The sequence below is a fragment of the Strix uralensis genome, chromosome Z (genome assembly GCF_047716275.1).
Source record: "Strix uralensis isolate ZFMK-TIS-50842 chromosome Z, bStrUra1, whole genome shotgun sequence".
In the NCBI taxonomy this organism is placed as follows: Eukaryota; Metazoa; Chordata; class Aves; order Strigiformes; family Strigidae; genus Strix; species Strix uralensis.
In genome coordinates, this window is record NC_134012.1 from 17,865,408 (window position 1) to 17,888,724 (window position 23,317).

The 23,317-nt window shown below is 47.6% G+C and overlaps 1 protein-coding gene across 4 annotated transcripts; it reads left to right on the forward strand.

Moving 5' to 3' along the window:
* Nucleotides 1-1,528: 1,528 nt before the first annotated feature.
* On the forward strand, nt 1,529-23,039 carry TBC1D2 (TBC1 domain family member 2). 4 transcript variants are annotated; one of them, XM_074856446.1, is made up of 15 exons: nt 1,529-1,681; nt 2,037-2,204; nt 3,883-4,388; nt 5,046-5,178; nt 6,087-6,228; nt 8,308-8,444; nt 9,062-9,249; nt 10,400-10,786; nt 11,626-11,736; nt 13,379-13,566; nt 15,113-15,583; nt 16,706-16,826; nt 18,824-19,009; nt 19,659-19,780; nt 20,475-23,039. In XM_074856446.1, exons 3-15 carry the CDS (start codon nt 3,981-3,983, stop codon nt 20,674-20,676), a joined length of 2,796 nt encoding a protein of 931 aa, XP_074712547.1. In that variant the 5' UTR covers nt 1,529-1,681; nt 2,037-2,204; nt 3,883-3,980; the 3' UTR covers nt 20,677-23,039. The 4 variants fall into 4 exon arrangements, with proteins under 4 accessions (XP_074712547.1, XP_074712548.1, XP_074712549.1 ...); XM_074856447.1 differs by lacking the exon at nt 1,529-1,681 and having other exon boundaries at nt 1,968-2,204; XM_074856448.1 differs by lacking the exons at nt 1,529-1,681; nt 2,037-2,204; nt 3,883-4,388; nt 5,046-5,178 and having other exon boundaries at nt 9,067-9,249.
* Nucleotides 23,040-23,317: the final 278 nt, after the last annotated feature.

The window sequence follows — 23,317 nt, forward strand, 5'->3', positions numbered from 1 at the left end:
GCTGCCAGTGCCAGGCCGAGCGAGCAGTGTCGCTCGTGTTCGGTGCAGATCGTCTACTGTTTGTTACCTGTTGCTCCTGTCAGATCTCTTGCTGAGCCCCTCCCCGAGCATCTCTCCTGACCTGCCGTGGCACAGGCGGCTGTGCGGGGCAAAGGGCTGGCACTTTCTACCCGTGTTAGGCTGGGACCCTTGTAGAGCAGGCGGGCCTGTGGTGGCTGCATGGCAGGCACCCCCATGCTCTGCCTTTGCTGCTGGTCCTACAACGACCTTCCCCTTCGTGAGTTATGCAGTGCGTGATGGGCCTGGAAGCTGCGTGGGGCTGCGGTTTAGGCAACAAAACCAGTGCTTGTGGTTGTGTATGCCTGTGACAGGGTATAAGGTAGCGCTGGGAGCAGGATGGTTATTTTGCAGCTATGCTGGTGTTAACCAGTTGAGGAAGTCCAGATGAGACTTCTAAGGCTTTCAGGGCAGCCTGTGCACAGACAGGCCACTGCTGCCCTGATGCCACCCTTTTTGACACACAGTCGTCTCCCTCCAGCTGCAGCTGAAAGGAGAGAGGGCAGCTAAGGCTTCAGAGGAGAGAAGGACTTGATGCAACTGCAGGTACAACTTTTAACTCTTTCCCCTTTTGCCTAGTGGAGCCAGACCCCATCAGCACTGATCCAGTTTAATGGCCAACTGCCATGCAAGCTTCATTTGGGTCAAATGGGTTTTGGCCACAGAAATGTGTAGAGTTTGCATGCTGTAATCAGCTTCGTGTGCACTACCATTTGGCAACTTAGATCACTGGATGGGTCACCAGACATCTGGACAGTTTTGCTTCTTGCTGCTCAGGTACTAAACTTGGCTAATGTTGGTGATAAAACTAAAGTTGGCTAAACTCGGGTGCCTTGAGAACAACAGAAATGAGTTGCATCAAGGCTCAGCTACCATTGCAGGCAGAGAAAGTCAAAGACATACAGATTCCTTATGCTGGGGACAGGGCGTAAGTGCCTTCCCAGGCCAGGCGAGGGCCCACCAAGCCCAGCAAGCGCCTGGCAGGGCTGGCGGGAGGAGAGACAGCTGCCAGAGAGCGGGTGAGCCTGCCTGTGCTGTGTGTCCAGTCCTCTTGTGTTCCCCCAGCACCTGCGCCGGTGGCTTAGGGCAGTCTCTGACAACTATTCCCTGCAGAACCTCTTTTGGAGGCTTTTTCTGAGGCTTGATCCTTCCAGCCTCTTGTGGCACCAGGTACCACCGTTTCTACAGTGTGAAATTTGTTCACCTTAGCCAGTTTGCCCCAGCTGACTGCACGGCTGTGACTCTTGTACTGCAGGGTCTGGGAGTGGCGGGTCTCCATCCACTACACAGGCAGTTTCGCAGGCTTGGGGCGCATTCCTCCCAGCAGATGAGACCTGCTGGTCCCCTCCAGCCCATGAGCTCTCCCACTCTGGGCTTGCCTTCAGCGTGCCGCATCACCCTGGTGAATCATTTTCTTCCCGATACCCGGCTGAAATCTCCTTTTTAAACTGTTGTTTTCGTGTCTGCAGCTGCCGTCCTCCGCCTCGCAGCCCTCCTGCTCCGCGCCCCCGCCGCCCTCCCCGTGCCGCGCCGTGCCCAGCCCCGCCCCGCCGGCCCCCGCCGGCCCCCGCCGCCAGGAAGCGCGGGGCGGCGGCGGCCGGTGCAGCCTCTGCGGTCGGAGCAGGTACCCCCGGCCGCGGGTCCCCCGTACCGCCCCTCTCCCGCCATCCCCTGGCCAGCTGCCCGGATGTCCCCCCGCCCTGGCCCGGGCGGTACAAGTGGTGCCAGGGTCCGGTCGCCGTCGTGCCGCGCCGCGCAGCCCTGTGCCAGGCTCCAGCAGCCTCCGCCTGTGCCCAGGCGCGGTGCAGCTGGGCTGGGAGGCGCTTCTGCGGCGCTGGGGGAGGCACGGGGAGGGGCGGTAGGGCCGCCTTGTGCTGCTCACAACGGCAGCTCCAGAAGGGTCTGTGCAGGGTTCACCCTGATCTCCTTTCGTTGATGAGTCAGCGTCAGAGCTGCTTTCAGCAGAATATCTCTTTCAGACCCCAGGCAGCGACTGGACCGAAGGAAACTTGAGGCAGAAGCCCCTCTTCTTTAGCGGTTGGATTTGTTTTGGAGGCTGCAGTTACCTGCTTGGTGGTGCCTGCAGCAGTAGCTCTATGCAAGCAGATGGTGACTTCCAGGGGCATCTCTCCACTTATCTTAAGGAGGTGAGATCTTCTCTAGAGTGCTTTGCAGTGCAGATCTGACATGACTCCTTATAACTTGGTACTTGAACCCAAAATGCTTACTTGATATTGTTAATGGTGTGGACACATGGACCATAATGCTGGCAAGAGGTGAAAGTGTGATGGAGTCTTCAGGTGGTACAGGAGGTCCTTATGCTGGTACTCCCATAAAAGCCCCAGGTTAGAGAGACTTGAGACTGTTTCTTTCTTATGATGATGATTCCTTCATGCCAGGCAAAATTGGCTTGGCAATGAAGCTTTTGGGTGTTTCAGAAGCTTAGCTGAGGCATTGTTTGTTCCTGGCATTTGTGAATGTGTTCAGCAGCAGGACCCATGGTGTCAGGGGAGTGAACTAAAAGAAATTTAGAGGCTTTCCAAAAAGCAGGAACATTATCTATAGTTGTCTAAAAAGTTAATGTGGAAAACAGGAGCGGGGACAGCAGTAAATGTGATGGGGCTTAGCTAGCGCTAGGATGGGAAACCCTTCTTTCAGTCATGAGGATAAGTCGTTCCTAAGAGCGTGAGCTTGGGGAACATCTCTGTGTGCTGCACTGTATTAATCTCCATTCACCTGTTATCACGCAGCTGGCTGTCATGTTTAATAGTTTTGTGTCTGCAGTTGGACTCCCACTAACTTAACACTGCAACAATTTATTTGTTTACACATTTGTTTCAGATACCTTAGTGTCTGAAGTCTCTGAAAGTCTTTTAATTTATTGATCTGCAAACCATGTTTTTACTTAAGAAAAAAATGCAAGAAATTATTTATAGGTATTTTTCAGGGAGTTTTAGCTTTCTTTATACAAGGGCCATGGGTGTCTGCACCTCTGAGCAAAAAATCACACCCACCATATGGTTAAGCACTTGAAAAAGTGCCCAGAAATACGGCTGAATTGCCATCCTTGTATATGATCAAAAATCATCTGAATGTGGACCTAAGTAGCTGGCTATGGCTTTGAAGTCAACCCATTCTCTGAGAGGGAAGTTGGACTAGAGTTCTTCACTGATCCCTTCCAGTCTTATTTTTCTATTTTACTGTTGCACATTATGTTCCTCTTGGGAATCCAGCAGGTTACTTTGGCCACTGAGCAACTAAGTCTCTTTTGCAAGTATCACAGAATTACTTTCTCTGGTGCATAATCCATCATATGAGGCCTACTGATTGGAGACCTAACACATGGCATGCAGGCTTTTTAATAGCAGTCCTCAGCTGACAAAATGATTTATAAGGACTTAAAATGGTTTAAAATACTAGCTGAACATTGAGTGGAAATGCCAGGATACACTTACCTGAAATCCCTTGACCCAAGTATGTGCCCTCCCAGACCTTGTTATCTTGCCATGTTTTCTGCAGCTGTTACTTAACATTGTTGTCTGTGGTTTCAAATGCCCTGGTTATTGTTATTGATTTGGTATGCCCACAGACTGTACTTACTTTTCACTCAAGAGACTGGGGTACTGCTTCTTGGCTGCTAGTCCAGACTAATGTAGGAATGAAGAGGGAGAAACCAGTCATGTACAGGTCAGCTGATCTGACCAAGGCAGGGAACAATGACTGAAACTAGAGGTTGGAGACCTTGGCTGGGCACTTTGAAAGCTAGGGAATGTTTTTTGTCGTATGCCAGACCTGAGCTTATTCCTCCTTTTTCATTTGCTGCAGGTTCTATAACAATGATGATATAGTCGGGATCTGCTGTTATTTATTTACCTAGAGAATTTCCTGTTTCAATCTGATTCTGAGTATATTTCCTGAAAGAGATGAAAAAAGGACCAGAAGGTGGAGATTGTCCCCTTGCCTCTCCAGGCAATTTAGTGAAGTCAAATCCAGACAATAATGGCAGCAATGGCGCCTCAGCAAAAGAGAAACATATGCTTTCCTCTTCTGGAGAACCGGAAAATGTACAGCTAAAACCCAGCAGAGAAACATCCAGAAAAAAACTCTGTGGCTATTTAAATAAGCTGGGCATCAAGGGACCAATCAAGACCTGGAAGTCTCGATGGTTCTTTTACGATGGAAACAAATGCCATTTACTATACTACAGAACTGCTCAGGACATCAACCCTTTGGGGTCTATCGATCTCTCCAGTGCCAGCTTTGACTGCAAGCTGGAAAATGGGGAAGGGGTTTTTGAGATCAGAACACCAAGCAGAGTTTTTACTTTGAAGGTAAGGGGCAGCATCTTCTTGTGGGGTCTGTTACAAAACATTCCCCATCAGGACAGACACATCTCTGCTAAGATACCTCTTAGCTTGAGTTTCACATTAGTCCTCCCAGCCTGGACTGTTACCATTTGGACCTAAATTACTTGCACTGTTTTGGCAAGACTGGGACTCTGTTATCTGTGAGATGGCCGTTGTTTAACAGAGTAGGAGTAAAAATTGAAGTGGGTGCTGGATTAAAGTCATTGAGGAGTCCTGCAGTCCACATGTAATTTGCTGAACAGAAGTGAGCTCCCCTGTCTGAAATGGTTGCTCCAGCAGGAACCTTTGCTAGATTTTTATCTCTGTGAAAATCGCTATTAAGAAGCTCTGTGGGTGATTCCTGGCTGAAATAATCATGACATTTCTGCTTAGCCTTGGAGGATAGTAAGCCAAAAAATGTTTAATATGAGGTCAGTGGTGCACTGAGGTTCCTTTACTAAGGCAATGCTGAAGATTTACTCTGTCATCCCAAATCAGTGTTAGGACCAGAGGATATAGCATAGGCTTGACACAACTGGCCTTTATTTCTGCTGACTTGGGCAGTGAAGTGGTCAGCCTTTCAGACTGTGTCTCATGCTAATGAGATTACTTCCCTTCCCTTCCTGTTTTGTGTTATGTTAGGCAATCAGCAAACAGGCAATGATGTACTGGCTGCAGCAGCTACAAATGAGACGTTGGGAATTTTGCAACGCTCAGAGCAGATTTCCTGTGGGCAGCTCCCAGCTTGTCAATGAACCTCTGGCTGGCAGAACAAGTAGGTGTTGCATATGTCAGCCTTTCTTTTGCTTTCAGCCCCCCAGTCATGAATGGCGCTCCTCATCTGTAAGTGGGCAGAGGTTTTGGCCAGGTTTTTAAATGCAGGTGCCCACTATCATGCTTGGTCGATGTTTGGAACTTCTGGCCTTATTATGGATGAATGTGAATGGGCTGTCTCCTAATCCACAGCATGTGGTTGGAGATGCTCAGGTATCTTAGGAATTCCCTCTTGATTTTCCTCATGCATCTGAAGTGTACACATCTGGTATATCGTCTTCCTCTTGAGAAGCCTGTGAAATTTACATCAAGCAAGTTTTTTTTCAGCGGTGGAGGAATGAAGATGTGCATTACTAGCAGTGGGAGTAAACAGGCTGATAGATCAGGGGAGAGCACAAGCAGGGTGTCCACTGTGTAGTTATGACTAGATGCACATTTTGATTGAAACACATAACCCCCTCCCTAGTAGGTGCTCTAAAAGTTTCTGGGTACCTTGGCATTTTGGTACAGCAGGCAATGATTTAGTAACAAACTGGTTTTGTGGAGTATTATCTGTACATTAAAACTATGAAACACTGTTTGGGATGGGGGAAAAGAACAACAACAGCTCCCTTCCTTATTCCTTTAGGTGGTTAATGTTTGATTCTTTATGGTTAGTCATTCTCATATACAAATGGTTAAAGTCACTTGATTGTCCTTGAATAGATGACTCTATTTGTACATGGAACCTTCTGTAATTTGACCTAAAACTAAGGAAACCTGCTCTGCTGTCCTTGTTCCACCTGGCCAGTTGAACATGGAATGTACCTGTAGTAAAATGTTGTGGCTCTCAAGTCTTGTGAAGGAGCCAAAGTCCCATGAAATTCTGTCTTGCTCACTTGTTCTGTGTCCTGGTTTGTTTTTACATAGATGTTGTTGACAGTGAAGACTTTCTGCCTCCAGTGAAAACACCAACAGAAGCAGTGGGTTTAAAGGCAGCATCTTTGCCTGCACCCCAAACATCTACTGCTTTGCAGAACATCTCCCTTAAGCACCCTTGGACAGAGCTACAGTAAGTGCATGAGGAGAGCTGCAGTGTGGCTGACATGCTGGTCTGTCAGTTTGTGCCTTCCTTGCCTGTCACATATTGTGTGAAGTGGAACTCTTGCCTAGGTGGAATAACCATGGAGCAGGTTTTTGAAGGATATTTCAAGCAAAAGTAAACTTCCTGCCAGAGGGTCTTTCACATCCCCCTGTTCCAATGCATTTCACATCATTTAGCTCTCTTAGCAAAGATCCTGGTGACAGACCTAGGGCTTGGTTAAGCTTTCTAGGTAGTGGTTTGCATGCCTACTGTGATGCATCTGCACATCACTCTTGGAAAGGCACATGGGCAGGTTGAGCTGTAAGTCTGTAGGCTAGTGGTAGAAGCCCATTAGCACTTTTCATTGGTTTCAGAGGACCTTGAATGTAGTGCACTCTCTAAAGGAGAAACTCCAAGCACAAGGCGCTTGAGCCTGTAATATGGCCCAACACTGCATGGCTTGCTACTCCTTGCTGAGTTCCAAGTATGTGAACCTTCCGCTGCCTACAGTGATGCTCCTCTCTGCAGTTGCAATGTGTAGCTCCATCAGGGCTACAAGTTACAAGGCTTGGGCAGTTACAGTTGCACAAAGACAACCCCCACCAGTATCTCCGTAAGTATGTCCTAGTCACTTATTTACATGTAACCAAAAATGTATAAGTGGCCACCAGTGTGGTAGGTAGCCTGGCAGCTGCCAAATGTTTTTGGTGGGGAGGTTTGCTGTAGTTCTTTACCACTGATACTGTGGCTACAATCTGATGCCAATAGGAAGAAAGATCCCCCATATGATCAGAGAGGATCAGAGTCAGCTGTACTATTTTGCAGGCTGTGCATTCTCTCCTCCTCACTTTGATTAAAACTAATATGATCGTATCTCCTCCCCCTTCCCCAGCCTTGCTTTTGCTAGCTTGAATAACAATTGCCTCTGTTCAGCTTCAAATTGTATGGCTCCTCTGGTTCTTTAGGCTGGGTCTTCATGAGTGTAGCATGTCTGGTTTCAGCCAAGTTCATCAGATCCATGAGCTGCTGCTGTCTCCGAGGAAAAACAAAGTGCAGCATAAGGTACAGAAAAGTAGGAAGGCTGCACTGGGTGACTGCCAGCTGCAGACTACAGGGAATGAAGGTCTGCTGATCTTATGTGCCAATATGTTCTCTGAGGTCAGATGTCTGCTCTTCTGCTGTGGAGCCTTAGAGTAGCAAGGCAAAAGGAGAACAATATCTAAATGCTAACTTCATTTACAGTTAGGAAGTAGCTGACACTGAGTTTTTTGTAGACCTCAGAACAACAGGCTTGTTTTGTTTTAGCTGGTGGACAACACAGGAGGAGAAGGGAAAAGACCTGTGTAGAGATAGGCAACTGTCTCACCTTCTTGTACAGGTTTTAAAGAAGATACTTGTGCATTTGTGGTTCTGCATGATGCTGTAAAGTGCTTCTGGCAATACCTGATAGCAGCAGCTGTAACAAACTGGTTCTGGGTCTTACTGCAGTTTTGTTCCCGAATCTCTTTACTGCATCAAGGTCTACTGAGTTTGTTGTGGCAAGGTTATTGAATGTGGTTCAGAGCACGGGTTCTCCGTCTGCTTCAGATGTGATCATTGTGGCAGTTTTGCCTGTGCTGTAGATAGTTGAGTTTTTCTTGGCACCTGGGGATTTCTGAAGTGAGCTAAGGAAAGGGACAGAGGGAGAGAGGAAAGGAGGAGGAGAGGAAGGGAGAGAGGGAAAGAAGAAAGGAAAGGAGGGAGAGATGTGGTTGGTCTACTGCTACCTGTGATCCCTCTGTGCAGTCTGATGTATTCATGTGAAGGGCTCAAGCATACAGGTAAAGATCTCCAACTAATTTACACTGCTGTGCTGATACTGATTTTGTGGCACCTTCATGATTTACACCAGTTACAACCTTACTCTCCTCAGATTGACCAGTGCCATGAACAGTTCATTCTCTTAGAACATGAAGGTTTTGGGAGAAGGGGTAGAAGATGAGGTGTTGAATACCTTGAATATGCACTGGCTGCAGTGATCATGACTTTACCTGTTCACTAGGTTGTCTTGATCTCTTCTTGTTTCAGAAACACTGTCTACAATATCTGTGGCTCCAAGCAGCTCTGGGGGAACAGTGGGAACGTTTTTAGCTTCAGTGAATTCCAGGAACCTCCTGAGAAGCCGGATGAGGAGCAAGAGGCAGAAGTGGAGGCAGGATGTGCAGGTGCTTGTTACTGAGCTGTGTGGGCTGGTCTGAGTATGATGCCTTCTAGCAGGGAGTCAGACTTAGCAGGAAAGGGAGGGAGAGGGTGGCAAGTCATCATGGGACATGAAAACTCTATCACATTGTCTCAGGTCCCTGCCTGTGTTGTTGGCACAAGACTGACTCTTTTGGCTCTGCTTCAGACTGCATCTATCTCCTACGTCTGGAACCTTCTGCAGAGGCAAAAATATCAGCCATGGTGTCAACCCATACTGGTATTTCTTTGCGGTAGAAGTTAAATTTTTGCACGGTCACAGGCTAAGCTCAGCAGCTCCACTGCGTGCTTGGGAAGTTACTGCTCCATGGTGTTAACTTGCATTTGCTGTGTGCAGGATAGATGGGTGGGGTGCAAAGTGGGTTAACAGGTTCCATAAAATGTCATGGCTTTGTTTATTCTGGGAGTACCTGTGACTGACGCCTACTGTCTGTCCTTCAACCCTGTGGATCCCAGCAGGTCAGTTTTCCTTGTCCTGTGTGTTGGTCTTCTCTGATGAACTGTTGTGAGTCCCCCCATAGCAAGACTCAGGAGTCCATAGTAGCAACCAAATTCTGTGTAAATTAACCCTGTTTCCTTTCAGTTAAGGATGGGACCACAGAGGACAGGAGGATGGAGCCCGGGATGAACTGGGTTAGGAAAGCCAGGTGGATGAACAGTGGCTTCCCGGGCTTGCCTGAAGAACTGTCCAGGGAGAGGAACCCAATGGATAAAATGAGTGTCCTACAGCAACAGATCCTGACACTCACAGAGGAAGTCAAGTCACAGAAGGTGAGTGTGGCAAAAAGTCTGCTGCTTCTAAGGGCAGAGCCCTGAGACTGGTGACTGACTCCCTTGTATCTTGGTGTTAGGCTGAGAAGTGCTCAGCAGACACTCACTGGGGGCCATTTGAAGCTCCTGGTGTTACTCCTTTGTGTGTGCCTTATTGTGCCCAGCGCAGGGGAGGATGGGCTGTCATTCAGCCATTACTAGGAAGTTCAGGTAGCAGGTGGGCTGGTAAAAGGAAGTAAAACAAATCCACGTGTGTTCTGCAGGTGTCTTGCTCATGCATCTTTATTGCTCAGTGAATGTACAAAGTACCATCCTGAATAGGTACTGTGACACTGGCAGGAACTGTTAACAGCAGGTCGTTCTTTTGAAGTGATCCACCATTAAGAAGTGATTTGACTGTAGAAATCAGCACATGGGTCACTGCAAGAGGTGTCTCTCCTGAACAGTACTGTTCCTCACAAGCACTGAGCAATGCCAAGCTCTCCACTAGTGATGTTGGTAGCCCTTTCAGCAGAAAAGGCAGGAGAGCCAGGTCCCATGGTGGGCAGTCAGCTGCATCCTTGATTTGCTTCCTGAAATGTCTGAGATGACAGAGCCTGAATCAGCAGCATGTTGCTGGGGCAAGTTTTTATGCCTTCATGTGGGATGGAGTGAAGGAGAACTGTGGCAGAGGGAAGGTTAAAATGGATACAGCAGTTTCCTTCTGGTAGCACAGATAGATGAAGACTGCATTATTTCCCTCCCTCCCTCCCTCCCTCCCTCCCTCCCTCCCTCCCTCCCTCCCTCCCTCCCTCCCTCCCATTTTGCCACACTGCTGACCAGATCTCTGGCTTCTCTGGTCTCTGCTGGTCTTCCCAAGAACGATGACTGTAGGAAAGCCAGAATTCAGACAGTGTGAGCAGCAACTTGTTTTAGCAATGCACCTAAAGTCAAGTCATCTGCAGAGACCTTGGAGGTCCAGCTCTGAGAGCAGAGCTTCCCTACTGGGGAGACACTGTGATTTCAAGATTGCTGCATTCAGTTTTGCTTCTGAAAGGAGTCAGTTTCAGGATCCTGACGATCTTTCACTGTTCAGTCATTACTGGTTGGGTCTGTGCTGCTACTGTCCTGGGCAGCACTGTGATGTGATGGATTTGCGTTCCCTTTCCAGGAGCTGGTTAAGCTTCTCCACAAAGCTCTGGAAGCAGCCCAGCAGGAGAAGCGAGTATCTAGCATGTATCTCACTGCAGCAGAAGATAAAGACAGACTGGAGCTGGTGCGCCACAAAGTGAGACAAATTGCAGATCTCACCAGTCGACTGGAAACTCTTGAGCAAGAAAAGAAGGAACTGGAGCAGATACTGACTCTGAGAGACAGCCACATCCAGGAACTCAAGGAACATGTGCAGCTTCTGATGGAGAAGAACCACGCCAAACAGGAAGTCATCATGGTCTTGACGGAACAGATGGCCCGAGAGCTCTCTGACCCCCTCCAAGAAGGCAACACTATCACTGCAGAGACATTGTATAAGCAGCAGGAGGAGATTGACCACCTTAAGGTGTGTGAGATGGCAGAGGTCATTTGGGGTCTTCCATTTCTGTACCCTCTGATTCAGTGGGAGGGTGTTTCCTTGTGGGAAGCACAGAATATACTTCTGGTAGTTGCTCTATCTGTCTCCAAACCAGAGGCAGACTGGAAGGGCTCACCTGATACCAATAGGATGCTCAGAAGCACCTGGGTCAGTTTCAGCTTCAGCTCAGAGCCTATTTTGTTTGACTTCATGTCACCACTCAGTGCCTGCCTCTTTCTTCGCTCTTCTTTTGTTTCATAGCTGCAGTCTCACTTGCTGCCTTCACTAGTTTTGTTCCTCTGTGTTCCTCTTGCAGTTTCCTGATACATCCCAGTTCTCTCAAATCCAGCCTGTTGTATGTCACTGTATGCACAGTTATATTGACCAGTTAGTGTGGGGTGGAGAATTGCCAAAGGAGCCACTTACTGCATTGTGGGAGAGTGTTTCTTTTTGCTGCCAGCCTTTGGGCTGAGTTTTGTGTCAGTTTAAAAAAAACCACAAAACAAAACACATATGTTCATCGTCTTGCTTAGGTGCTTCTCTAGCTTTATATTACCCAGATGTCTCTGTGTTTTCTAAGCATGTACATGCAGTGCACTTAGCATTTTCAAGCATCTTGTCTATGCATGACACTCTATTTAATGTTGTGCCTTGATTTCCCTTGGAGGCAGTATTTGTCCTGGGGAGTCCTGTCTTCTCCCCAGAACACAAAATTGTTGAGATATTTTCTTGTCCTTTATACAATCCACGCCTGAGGTCCCTGAACTGGAAGTGGGTCCCAAGCCCCTCAAGAGCTCTCCTTGTGTGATTGTTTTGCTTTGTGGCAGGATGATATTGATGCATACAAAACCCAGAACCAATTTCTCAACTCGGAGATCCACCAGGTTACTCGACTTTGGACAAGCGTTGCTGAGAATGAAAAAGCCCTTCTGATGAAGGTAAGGCAAAATGACTTTTTTTCCTTGGTGAGAGCTGTTACTAACTTCTTTCCAAAGTTGGTACTGGAATGAATTTTGGTTCAAAACACACCAGGAATAAGTTTTCTTCCCAGTGTGTTTTTTTTTTTTAGTATGACCTTTTCTCTGCTTTGTGTTTTTCCCAAATGAGATGTGATCGTTTTCATTCTTGAATAAAAGTAAAATACCTGCAAAGCTCTGTCTTAAGGATGCTGAAACTTAACTCAGATTTCTGCATTTCAGATATGCTTTTAGATACAAATAAAAAAGCAACACTAGGTGTAGGGAATCAGAAAATTTTCCTGAGAGCTGGCAGACTGACTGAGCCCTGGCTCCCTCTAGTCTTGATTTTAATACTGGGCTTGGCACTGTGAGGGGCAGCACTCTCAGGTTCTGCAGCTAGATCGGAGTTCTTATGTTTTCTTCAGCTTTGTTTTTATTTCTAGCCTTGTAAGTATGCATAACCTGGTTACTCTCAGACTTGTCTAATCCTACCTTCTGGTCCTGAACCACTGCCCCAGGCTGGTGATGTGTGCTGGCATTTGTTCTGTGGGTTTTCCCTGGGTTTTACTTCCCTGGGTTTTAAGGTATGTCTCCACAGTCTTGGATTCTGGAACAGGGCAAAAAGCTGCTTCTGATGTATTATTGCCATTCTTACATCTGTTTGCTTTCTAGTCCTCTGAAACCCTGCCTTACCTCCTACCTTACTGCCCTTTTCTGATCCTGAAACTGCTGTAACCTCCAGAAAGGAAGTAGTCAGACCACATGCTCAATGTAAGGCAAAACACTGATTAAAGTGGTAGTTTGACAGTATCCCACGCTCCTTCCTGTCCCCTCTATATGCAGCCTAAGTCTGTCATTTCTGTTTTGTTTTTGTTTTCAACTGCTGCTTCCCACTGAGCAGGTGTCTTCACTGGGCTTCCTGTGAGACACTGGGTGAGTCTTGTCACCTATGTGGCCTCAGTTCTCCACTTGTGGAGTGGGGATAACAGTCCTCATTCCTTTATTTTGCTTTGCGTGCCCAGGAATGTGGTGGTGGCTGGGACTGTCCTGCTGTTTGAACTCAGTTGGGTTTCATGTGTGTGAGAAATGTTGTGTACCAGTGCCATGGGATGGGCGTTGCTGAGGGGCATGTGGTGACTTTGCCTGTGCTGCTACCATGGATCCTGAAAATGGTATGGTCATAGCTCAGTCCTAGGAGCAGTGTGTTTTGTCAGGATACAGCTCAATGTTGGGTAGAGAACTTGTCTTAAGAGCAGGGAAAAAGCCTGCAGAGAACTCAGCTGCAGTGGTGACTCTTCAGTTGTGTCCTGAACTGAGCTGGCTGGGATATGGCCATCCACTGATGCAATGCAGTAGCTAAAGTAGGTGATGCTGTAGTAGGTCTTCCACTCAATAAGCAACCCCTGTTGCATGCTGGCTACTGCAGCTTGTACTTGTTCATAGACCACAGTGATTCATTCACGGCTGCAGTTCCACTGAATGTAGAAAACTGCTGGATGTGTTTTCTGGGGCTTTGCTGTTTAGAAGTCTTCACTTTATGTGCAGGCCAGGCCAGTAGATACCAGTGGCAATGCAGGAAGAACCATCAGTGAGCTATTGTTCCCTCTTGTTTCCCCATCAGTGTGCCTGCCTGCAAGCACGAAACTGCCAGATGGAGAGCAAATACCTGACAGTCTTGCGGAAGCTACAGGAGGCTGTGCCTGGCCTGCCCAGCTCCCATGCTGAGTTGGTGAGGAACCTCATCCAGGAAGCGCTCCAGTGGGATGTGAAGGAAGAAGCAGAAGAAGGTTTTAACCTGAACCCTGTAAGGTAAGGGGCAAGAGCATGGTGATATTCACAACCTTGTAGGAGTCTGGCTGTGGAGGGGAATGCACAAGCAAGAAAGATCGGGGACATTTCTATAGCAGGGACTTGGAACCATGACATAGGAGTGGAGGTTGAGGAGACTGGTTTGGTTTGGTGGTGTGGACACCACGACTATGTGTCCTGGTTTAGCCAGGATAGGGTTAAGTTTCCCCAGCAGTGGGTGGGAAGATCTAGCCGGGTTATTCATATACCATGCTGACGTCACCTCCTGGCGTGAGCGCGGGAAGAATCGGTGATCGCGTGGGTTGGTGCAGCCGGTTCTCTCACTGCTGTATCGGTATATATGTTGCTCTGTTCATTGTTATCACTGTTATTCTTATTGTTTGTTGTGTTGCTGTTGCACTGTTGTATTAAACCTTTCCTTATCTCAGTCTCGGGGCTTTGTATTTCACTCCCTTTGTGGGGGAGGGACAGCGGCCGCGTGGTCTCAGACCCCGGCAGGGGCTAAACCACCACAGTATGTGATAGCAGCTTATCACTGTAGGAAGGGGAAGTTAAAGATGATACAGCTAAACTTTTCTTGGTAGTGGCAGAGTGTATGGCAAGTGACAACAGCCATGGTGTGCCTGGGAGGTAAACACTGGGACATGAGAATAAATTCCTTCTGTAGGAGAGGAGGCCACCTGGGAGGTGGGGGATCTCCATCCTTTGGGGTTTTCTAGTCCCAGCTGTACAAAGCCACCTTTGCCCTGTTCTAGTGCTGGGGACAATGAAGTGCTGCAGTGAAGTGGTGCTGGACTGGAGACTTCCAGAGAGTTTTGCCACCAGCGCTGCTGGGGTCCTTGTGTGTATGCTTTCCTGCCCAGTTAGTACCCCAGTTCTGTAGCCATTTCCATTTTATCTGATTGATCAGACTTGCAGGTTCTCCCGTTAACTTTGGAGTTGAGACTCCAAGGCCAGGCTTGGTCTCTCTGTCAAGAATATAATGATATCTTACAAGTATCCCAGCCTGTGGACTGATGATGCACAAACCCTCAATGAGCTGTACTATTAGCACTCCTGGTGTTTTCTGATCAGTAGGAGATTTGCATTGTGTACAGGGAGACAACAGAAGGGGCTATGGATCTCTGTTCTTTGGTCTGATGCCTCAAAGCCTTTTCAGTCCCTTCCTACAGAACTGTCTCTGCACTAGGATGTGGTAGGGAGAAGGTACAGAGGTTGGGCTAGATACTCCCTTAGGGGCAGGGGAGCAGGCAAGGTGAGAGAGGTCTGATGGGGTTGGGTTGTAGCTCAGAGCAGAATTACAGTTGAGTTTATGTGTGTATGCCATTACTGCAGGCTCTCATTTGTCTTCAAGGCTCTGAAACAGTGGGCATGGCAGGCTCTCACATGTAGCTTCCAGAGAAGTGAAGGAGGAGTACCTGTGCTCTGGTGTGGGTGACAGGAACCTGGCAGCAGGCTGTAGTTAGCATGGCCCCAAGCAGTGAGTGGCCCTTGATGCAGGTACTAGCTTCTCCTTTGAACTAACCTCTGCCTTGTGTCCTTCCAGTGAGTATGATGAGTATGGGTTCATGACTGTACCTGATTATGAAGTTGAGGACTGGAAACTTCTGGCCAAAATCCAAGCCCTGGAGATAAAGTCTAACAACCTGCGGAGCCAGGAATTAGTGGAGAAGCCCCTCCGTGACAGGTGGAACAGCGTTGGAGAGCTGAGCCCCTCTGCAGAGCTGAAGAACCTGATCCGAAGTGGCATTCCAGTGGAGCATAGGCAACGGGTCTGGAGGTGGATTGTCAGCCGGCACTGTAGCCATCTGCCTGACCACTACCAGCGGCTGTTACGGCAGAGCAAGAGCACTGAGCAGCCTGCCTGCCGGCAGATTGAGCTTGACCTGCCCCGCACACTGACCAACAACAAACATTTTTCCTCTCCCACCTCCCAGCTCATCCCCAAGCTCCGGAGGGTGTTGCTGGCATTCTCCTGGCACAATCCTGCCATTGGATACTGTCAGGGACTGAACAGGTGAGGAGCCAGGTATGCTGTTGCTTCATGGGATAGCACTGAGAAGGTGTAGACACATACTCTAGGCTGTGATTCAAGCAACCTCAGGCTCCTGCCTCTCTATCTGTGCTGGCTACAGGTATTTTCCTCCATTTTTCACCCAGTGTTGTTGCTGGGATCAAGCAAGCATCAGGATGCACTTGTTTCATGTATCCATAGTTACAGAATAGGAAGGAGTAGCTATAAGAGGTAGGGTGAGGCAGTCCCAGAATAACAGCATGAAACTGGGACTGAATTTCTAAGTCTTAATGTGCTCAGCAGTAGAACACCCTGGTGATTCCCCTTTTTGCTGAGAAGAGTTGGAGAAAATGTTGGGAAGTATTAAGAGATGAGGGAGTTGCAGCAAATGACATGAGGAGAGGCTGAAGAAACTGAGGTTGTTCCATCTGGAGAAGAGAGCGTTCAGGGAATCTAAAGGCTTCTTTCACTTCCCAAAGAAGGCTATAGGAAAGATAAAACCAGACTTCTTAGAAGTGTTTTGCCAAGTAAAAGAGTCACTAGCCACAAGAAGGGAATTTCTGGTTGGACCATTTCACATGAGGGAAGTCTGTGTAAGCTATTCTGATTGTTTTCTGGATGATCTTCAGAAAGACATTTTCCGCTCTAGAGAGCCCTTGATATTAGATACTATCTTTCCAGTCTGCTGAAAGGGGATAAGTCAGAGCTGAAGGTGGTAAGGGCTGTAGAAGAATGTATGGGAAGGTGAGCTATGTCACATAATATGGAGTATCTCTGAGCTTTTTCCTGTATTGAAATAGCCAAAATCAGCACACTGCTAACTTCAGCAGATCTACAGAACATCCCATTAGCTGGGGAGTCTGGCTTTGTCACACCAGTTCTGTATTTGATGCTTCCTGTTTGCTGACAGAGGCACATAGGAAAGAAAATCACAGCTTCATGGTTCCTTTAGAAACCTGCAGAACAGATCACTTGCCTCTCTGATCAGTTGTCCTGCCATGTTTGATGTTTTGGATGCTCATGGAGCTAGAGACATGCCAAGAGGAATCTTGGATTCTCCAGTTCCTGTGCTGGCCTATGTCTCCTGCAGTAGTGCGTTGCCTCACCATGTACTGTCCATCACAGATTGGCAGCTGTTGCCCTCCTGGTCCTGGAAGATGAGGAAAGTGCTTTCTGGTGCCTAGTCCATATTGTGGAGAACCTAATGCCAGCAGACTACTACAGCGACACACTGATAACGTCACAGGTGAGCTGGGCGCCCTCACATCTGCTTGGACTGTGATACAGTGATTACAGTAAAGGTTTAAAAGCAAGTAGTCAGCATGCAGTGTGTTTGATTTCTCACAGGACAGTAATACCACCTTGCAGTCCTTTCCATTGCAGAGGTGTGGCAGACTTGAGAGTACAAAGCTGTTACACACACAGGAGCAGCAAAATTGATCCCCAGCACTAGGAAATTGGGCACTGCTCCTGAGTAATCACTTGAAGGTCAGGTTAGTCAGAAGGAAGGTGCCTATTAATTGCACAGTTACTTATTTTAGGGAGGGTCTAGTAGAGGTGAAGCAGCAAACTCTGGCATGTGTAGAACTAAGTATGAAGAAAGCACCGTCCTGCAGCCCTTCAGATGTTTCTTTGGAAACTGCACCCTATCTCTGGAGTGCCATGGGCAGATGCAAGAAAATACTGAGATTTTTATATTCACTGTACTTGCCTCAGTTCATGATCTGGCTTTGGGGTTCCCTGTAGATCAGGAGGCTCTCTGGCCATTTGATGTAAAATGTTCTGTGAGTAACTTACCCTCCTGGTTCAAAGTCACTGGATTTCAAGGTTTTCAAGATGTGTTGTCTTGTATCAGATATGTCCTCCCAGGCAGACACAGAGCCAAGGTAGATCCCATACAGATCAATGGAATTGTAGTTGTCTGCCCATACCACCTACTCCCAGCAGTGCCCGGTCTGGTGAGCCTGGCTGTGACCTTGGTGTCTATATTGTCTGTGGTCCTTTCAGAGAGAAGAGGGTTGTATCTGTGGGCCCACAGTAGATGAGGCTACAAACGTCAGTAGCCGAGAGTGACTGATTGTGCAACTGAATTGTTTGACTAATGTTTACTGGGACAGTGGTGTGCTGGTGGAGAGGCCAACCCACAGACCGGGGAAGTAGCCAAATCACTGTGTAAATAGCAAAATGTCTATCCGGAGCAGGTAGTGTTAGCTGTGAGATTTAATAGGCAGCGCTCAATACTTGACAAATAGTGATTGACAGGGAAAATATGGCAAACTGAAGACACAGAGGCTCCCCTACATTTGGTGAGAAAAGACTGTCAGGTGAGGACCCTTTTTTTAGAAAGACTTCCTGACCTCATCTTTGGTCTCTGAAAGTCTAGCCAAGATCCACGTAGAGAGGAAGGTCTATGGTGATGCTTTGTGGGTTGGCGTGATAAAGCAAAAGCTCTGAGTTGTCTGGAAAGCTTATGGTTTAACTCCTGCAGATTTTAAAGACCGAACATATTACCTCATCTGGTTTCTACTACTGTGCCAAAGTTAGGTGGGCTGGCACAGCTGGGGCAGTAGTATGATAGGGCATAGGAGAAGACCTAACCATGATCTTGCTCCTTAGCACCTCCCCTCATGAAACTTCGCAGAAGTGAAGCCTTTATAAACCTGGGTCAAGAATCTTGCCAACTGCATTCCTGTGTCTTGGCTCATGCAACCAGAATCAGAGCATAAACAGTACTCGAACCACAAAGAGAAGCTAAGTGAGAAGATCAGGTCATGCTTGTGAAATCAGGGGGATTCTAGGTGTTTATTCTGTGGGCCGTGTACAGTCATTCAGACCTGAGCAGGTTTTAATCCTTGTCATACAATTGAATGCTCTTGACATCACAGGAAATCCCAGTGAGACCAATGCAGGAAGATGTTGCAGCATTTTCCCTCTTGACTTTGAGTCTGGGAAGAAATGCGATCCTCTAACTGAGAAGAATTTATGTATCTCTGCTTGTATCTTGGCCCTGTTTCAGCTACATACCTTGCACTGGGTACAGCATACAAGTACACTGCTCAGTAATTTTGAAGGGTTGGGAGACAAAGGATGCTCTGCTGTTCCTACGGTGTGGTTAGACTAGAAGGCAGCAGCAGTGATTACTGTGGCACGCGTGGGCCGCTGACCTGTTGCACTGCTCCCCTCCTCCAGCACCAGGACTGCTCTTGACTAGGACTTCATTGTTTTCTTTTTTGTCAATTTTAGGTAGATCAGAGAGTCTTCAAAGACTTCCTGTCAGAGAAGCTGCCTCGCCTCATGGCTCATTTTGAGCAGTATCGGATTGATGTCTCGCTCATCACCTTCAATTGGTTTCTGGTGGCCTTTGTGGACAGCCTGGTCAGCGACATCCTCCTGCGAGTGTGGGATGCCTTCTTGTATGAGGGAACTAAGGTGCAACTCTCAGTCTAGGCCTTCCTTCCATCTGCACCACCTTTGTGACATGATGGCAGGGCGATGGGCATACACGTGTCAGAAATGTGGGGTTGAGCCTCTTGTGCTATCCTGCCTGTTTCATGGGGTGCCTTGATGCCTCCCAGCCTCTATGTTGTCTGTGTACTTGCTGCCGGTAGGCAGACCTAGTCCCTGATACTGTGCACAGTATCCCTGGCACTTCTTAGCAGGTAGTCCTGCTATGAAACAGCTTTCTGACAGGCGATGGTGTCTTCTGCTCTGTGACCTGGACACAACTGAGAGTATGACAGGTACAGGGAGCAGAAGATGGGCAGAGTGTTAGTATCTGAAAATGTGAGTCATGCATTGCCCCTATGCATAGGGAGAACTGGAAAACCCTTGCGAAATCCCTGTGGGGTCCTTTTGAAGGACCTGGTATGCTCTGGGGTTGTAAATTAGCTTACATTCTCATGGCATCAGCTCTGTGCTTCTTTAGGTGTGTCCTAACGCAGCCTATTGAGAGCAGGAGAAGCCCAGTGTCCACTGGGTACTACAGTGCTGTGTGCCCCACCCCATGTTTTATGCCAGGAGGGTGTGATCCCTCAACTGCCTATGACTTCGTCAACTCAAATACCTTTCAACCTTCCAGGTGATTTTCCGTTATGCTCTTGCGATTTTTAAATACAACGAGGAGGAAATCCTAAGAATTCATGACAGTGTGGAGATCTACCAGTACTTACGCTTTTTCACGAGAATGATCATGGATGGCAGGTAGGACTGTGGGTTATAGACAACCTTCCATCTTGGGTTTGTACTTGCTTGCCTGTTAGGTCAGCCTAAAAAGAGTTGTGACCAGTCTGTTAAGAGAGATGCATGCACATTGGCAGGTCCATGGGACATGGATCAGCTGATCTCTTTTTGACTTTCCCTTCATGGTGTTACTTAAAGTCTTTTTGGCTTGGGCAAAGGCATGCTACAGCAGAGCAGGCCACAAAGTCTGGGCCAGCCTTCTTTTTGCAGAAGCTGGAACCTGTGCTTCCACTTGCTGGGTTTCTCTCAGCTGTAGCTGGGGTATCTGGGATCACAGCACCACTCACAACCTTTAATGGCAACATGTATCTGAGAGGAAGATTTCTGTGATCAGAAGAGCTCAATGCTGGGAATATTCCTCCCCCAGTGACCATCAGAATTGTCATCTGATCCACTGTCTCCTGACTGGTGGCTGCACACCAGTACCTTAAAAAATGGTGTGGTGTAAAGCTGTTGAAGTGTTGCTTGGGTTGGTGTTTGTGTGAGAAGGAATTGCCTGTGATTTCTTTAAGACTGCTGCTTGCTGACTTTTGAGCTCAGAGAGCTGAAATTTGAGGCCCTACTTTTTGCCTACCCCAAGATGCACTTGGTGTATCTGTTACCATCTGTTACCAGCCAGTAAATTGGTTCACCAGACCTGTCTTTTCCATTGTAGGAAGCTGATGAACATTGCCTTCAATGACTTAAACCCGTTCCCCATGAAACTGCTGAGGAACCGACGGTCAATGCACAGGGAAGAGCTGGAGGCAGAGCTGTGCGAGCTGGAACAGATCAAGGCAGCCTATGTAAAAGAGAGAGCAGAGCAGGGGCCTCAGGACCTGAAGGAGGTTGTTAGTGAAGAGGAAGAAGAGATTTAACAAAATCAGAATTCCTCATTACTTTCCTCCTGCCTTGCAGAAGGTTTTCAGTAGCAACTGTCTGTAAGAGATGGAGCAGTGGGGGAAAGGTGGTCACAGCAGGAGTTCATCTGACCCAGGAAGCAAGGCTGTAGGTATAAGACCATTTGGATACCAAGCCAAACTTTGTAATGGATTGGAAGGTGTCAAAGTTTATCCTCTTCACTACTTCTCCCCATTCAGCCCATTCTGTCCTCTGCAGTTCAGGATTACAGCTGAAGGTTGATAGGAAATATCAGTTGTGGTACCACGACAGAAGTTGACATGGTGCAAAAGACCCATCCAGGCAGGGATTTTCTACCTTTTCTGATGGAGGCTTGAAAGAGATCTTTATGTACAAGTAAAACCACCAGAAACAGTGAACTGAGAGCACTCCCTCATTGGTACCTAAAGCTTTTGAATTGGAAAGGAAGGAAACCTGCTCTTTGAAGGCATGATGCCTTGAGTGACTAGCCTGCCAGGAGACCATGTGTTTAACATTGCAGTTACTGAGTCCTGACACTGTCTCCAGATGAGTGTTGGGCCTGAGGACGTCCTGGGAGCTGGAGGATATCTTTCCATGGATCTCAGACTGGGACAAATGAAATGGGTTGAGGGAGAGCAGAGTTGCCTCTCTGGTTTATTTTGGTTCCTGTGAAAATGCATGGGAGTACAAGGTGTGCCTCCCTGCCTGGCTGTGAAGTGCTGGGAGCTACTTCTCCTCTTTACCTTTGAGCAGAGCCATCTATGGTTTGGCCTGACCCAGGCAGCATTGTGCCTTGCAGAGGTGAGTTTGCTCTGTAGAGGAGCTTTCATCTCAGTGTGAGACCAACCACAGCCTGACTCCAGACAAGGCCTAATGTTATGGAGTCTGACTACTGGAGACACCTGGATCTTCTGATCACCTCACAATTGGTCAGGATGAGTGTGTGGCCACCTCTCTCTGCCTCACAGTTATGCTCCTCCTGTGTCAGATTTCTGTGTTGATATTCCTGTCTCTGATGCCCTTTCATGGGAGGGAGGAGGTCTTTTCTGTAGGAGATTCCAATATTGAACGTGCTTGACCTATGCAGTATGGCACCCTGGGGGTGAACCTGCAAACCCCTTGGACTAGGTCACAAAAGATGGCTTGATATTCTTTAGGAAAAACATTAATTTCACCTGAACCAAGGAGCTGGCCTCCATGGGTCTAGCACACGGACATGCCCTGCCTACCTCTGGGGATGTGGTCTGATAGCTTTCTCCCCTGCCTCCCAGGGTCACCCATCCCCTGGGCTGGATGCCTTGCCTGTGCAGCTCAGTCTTCCACAGACCCAGGATGAGTCAAGTGCTTCAGATAAATACAATTTACTTTCCTTAACATGATGCCAGATCCTGCTGCCCCGCTTTCCTGCTGAGTGGTGCTTTATTCCAGGTGTGCCTGCAGCGCTGGCACTGACAGCATGCAGCAGACCCCACTGTAAGGGGAGCTGTGCTCTATGTTTTTAAACTGACCTTGAACCCAAGCCCATTCAATGAATGATGCCTCCTTTAAACCTCTTGTGGTATAAACTCATCAGTGCTTGCAGAGGAAGGGAAAGGAAGCATTCATAGCCTATACTGTTCTCAGCCAGGTGGGCCGTAGCCAAGATCACTGACTCTAGTGCAAACAGCACCAGCCTCTATTCACCTGAGACACATGGTCTGCCTCAGACACAACTGGACAAATCAGCCAGTTTCAAAGAATTACAGAAGTCTGAGCTGGGAGAGAGCCATGGAGGCCAATCACACAGTATGGAAATAATCAAAGTGGAAATGAGGTTTTGAGGAGAGTGGAAAGATAGGCAAGAGTGAGGTAGATCCCCTGCATGTCACTGACAGCTGCACGCACTGTTAAAGTGTGGGACGAGAAGGAAATGTTACTGGAATCTTGCCACAGTATCTTGGAAAAAAATACACTGGTTTTAAAATGATGCCACCTAGCTATAGAAGCTCAAAAGGCAGAAGGTTTTTCTTTACAGATGATATTGCTAATCTAATTTACTCATACTGTTACGTGCATGGGTGCACACAAATGCAGATTTTTGCTACTGTTACGGATTTTTGAAAGGCTGTTACAGATCTTTGAAATCAAGACCATGGAAATTAGAAGTGTACTTACAACTGTATTTTTCCTAGACCCTTTTGCAACAGCTTAAAAATCTTTTCTTCCATCCTGTCCTTATGTTTTTTGAAAAAGGCATTTGAAATATGCATTATTAGACCAATGTTTACTTATATACTGTAGAGATACATCAGGCTATGGTTTGGTCTATGTGGTATATAATGACCTGTTAAAAAATAAACTTTTCTGAAGAAGGTGCAAAGATCAAGCTGTTGTCCCTGATGGGAAATTCTGAAAATAATTTTTAATTGAAATCAGAAGGTAAGGATATCTTAGGGTTCTTAGTTGTATCTTCACCAGCCCTTGGTTTTGATCCACATATGTATTCGTTGAGGGCCATGTCCTCTGGTCATACTGCCAATCAGTCACTTGTGGTCATTCTTTACTAAAATGTGGTGGATGCAGGAATATCTGCAAGGTCTGTGCAGACCTGTGTCTTGGAGCCAAGCTAGCATATCCTCATGGGCCCTGCTCTACTTC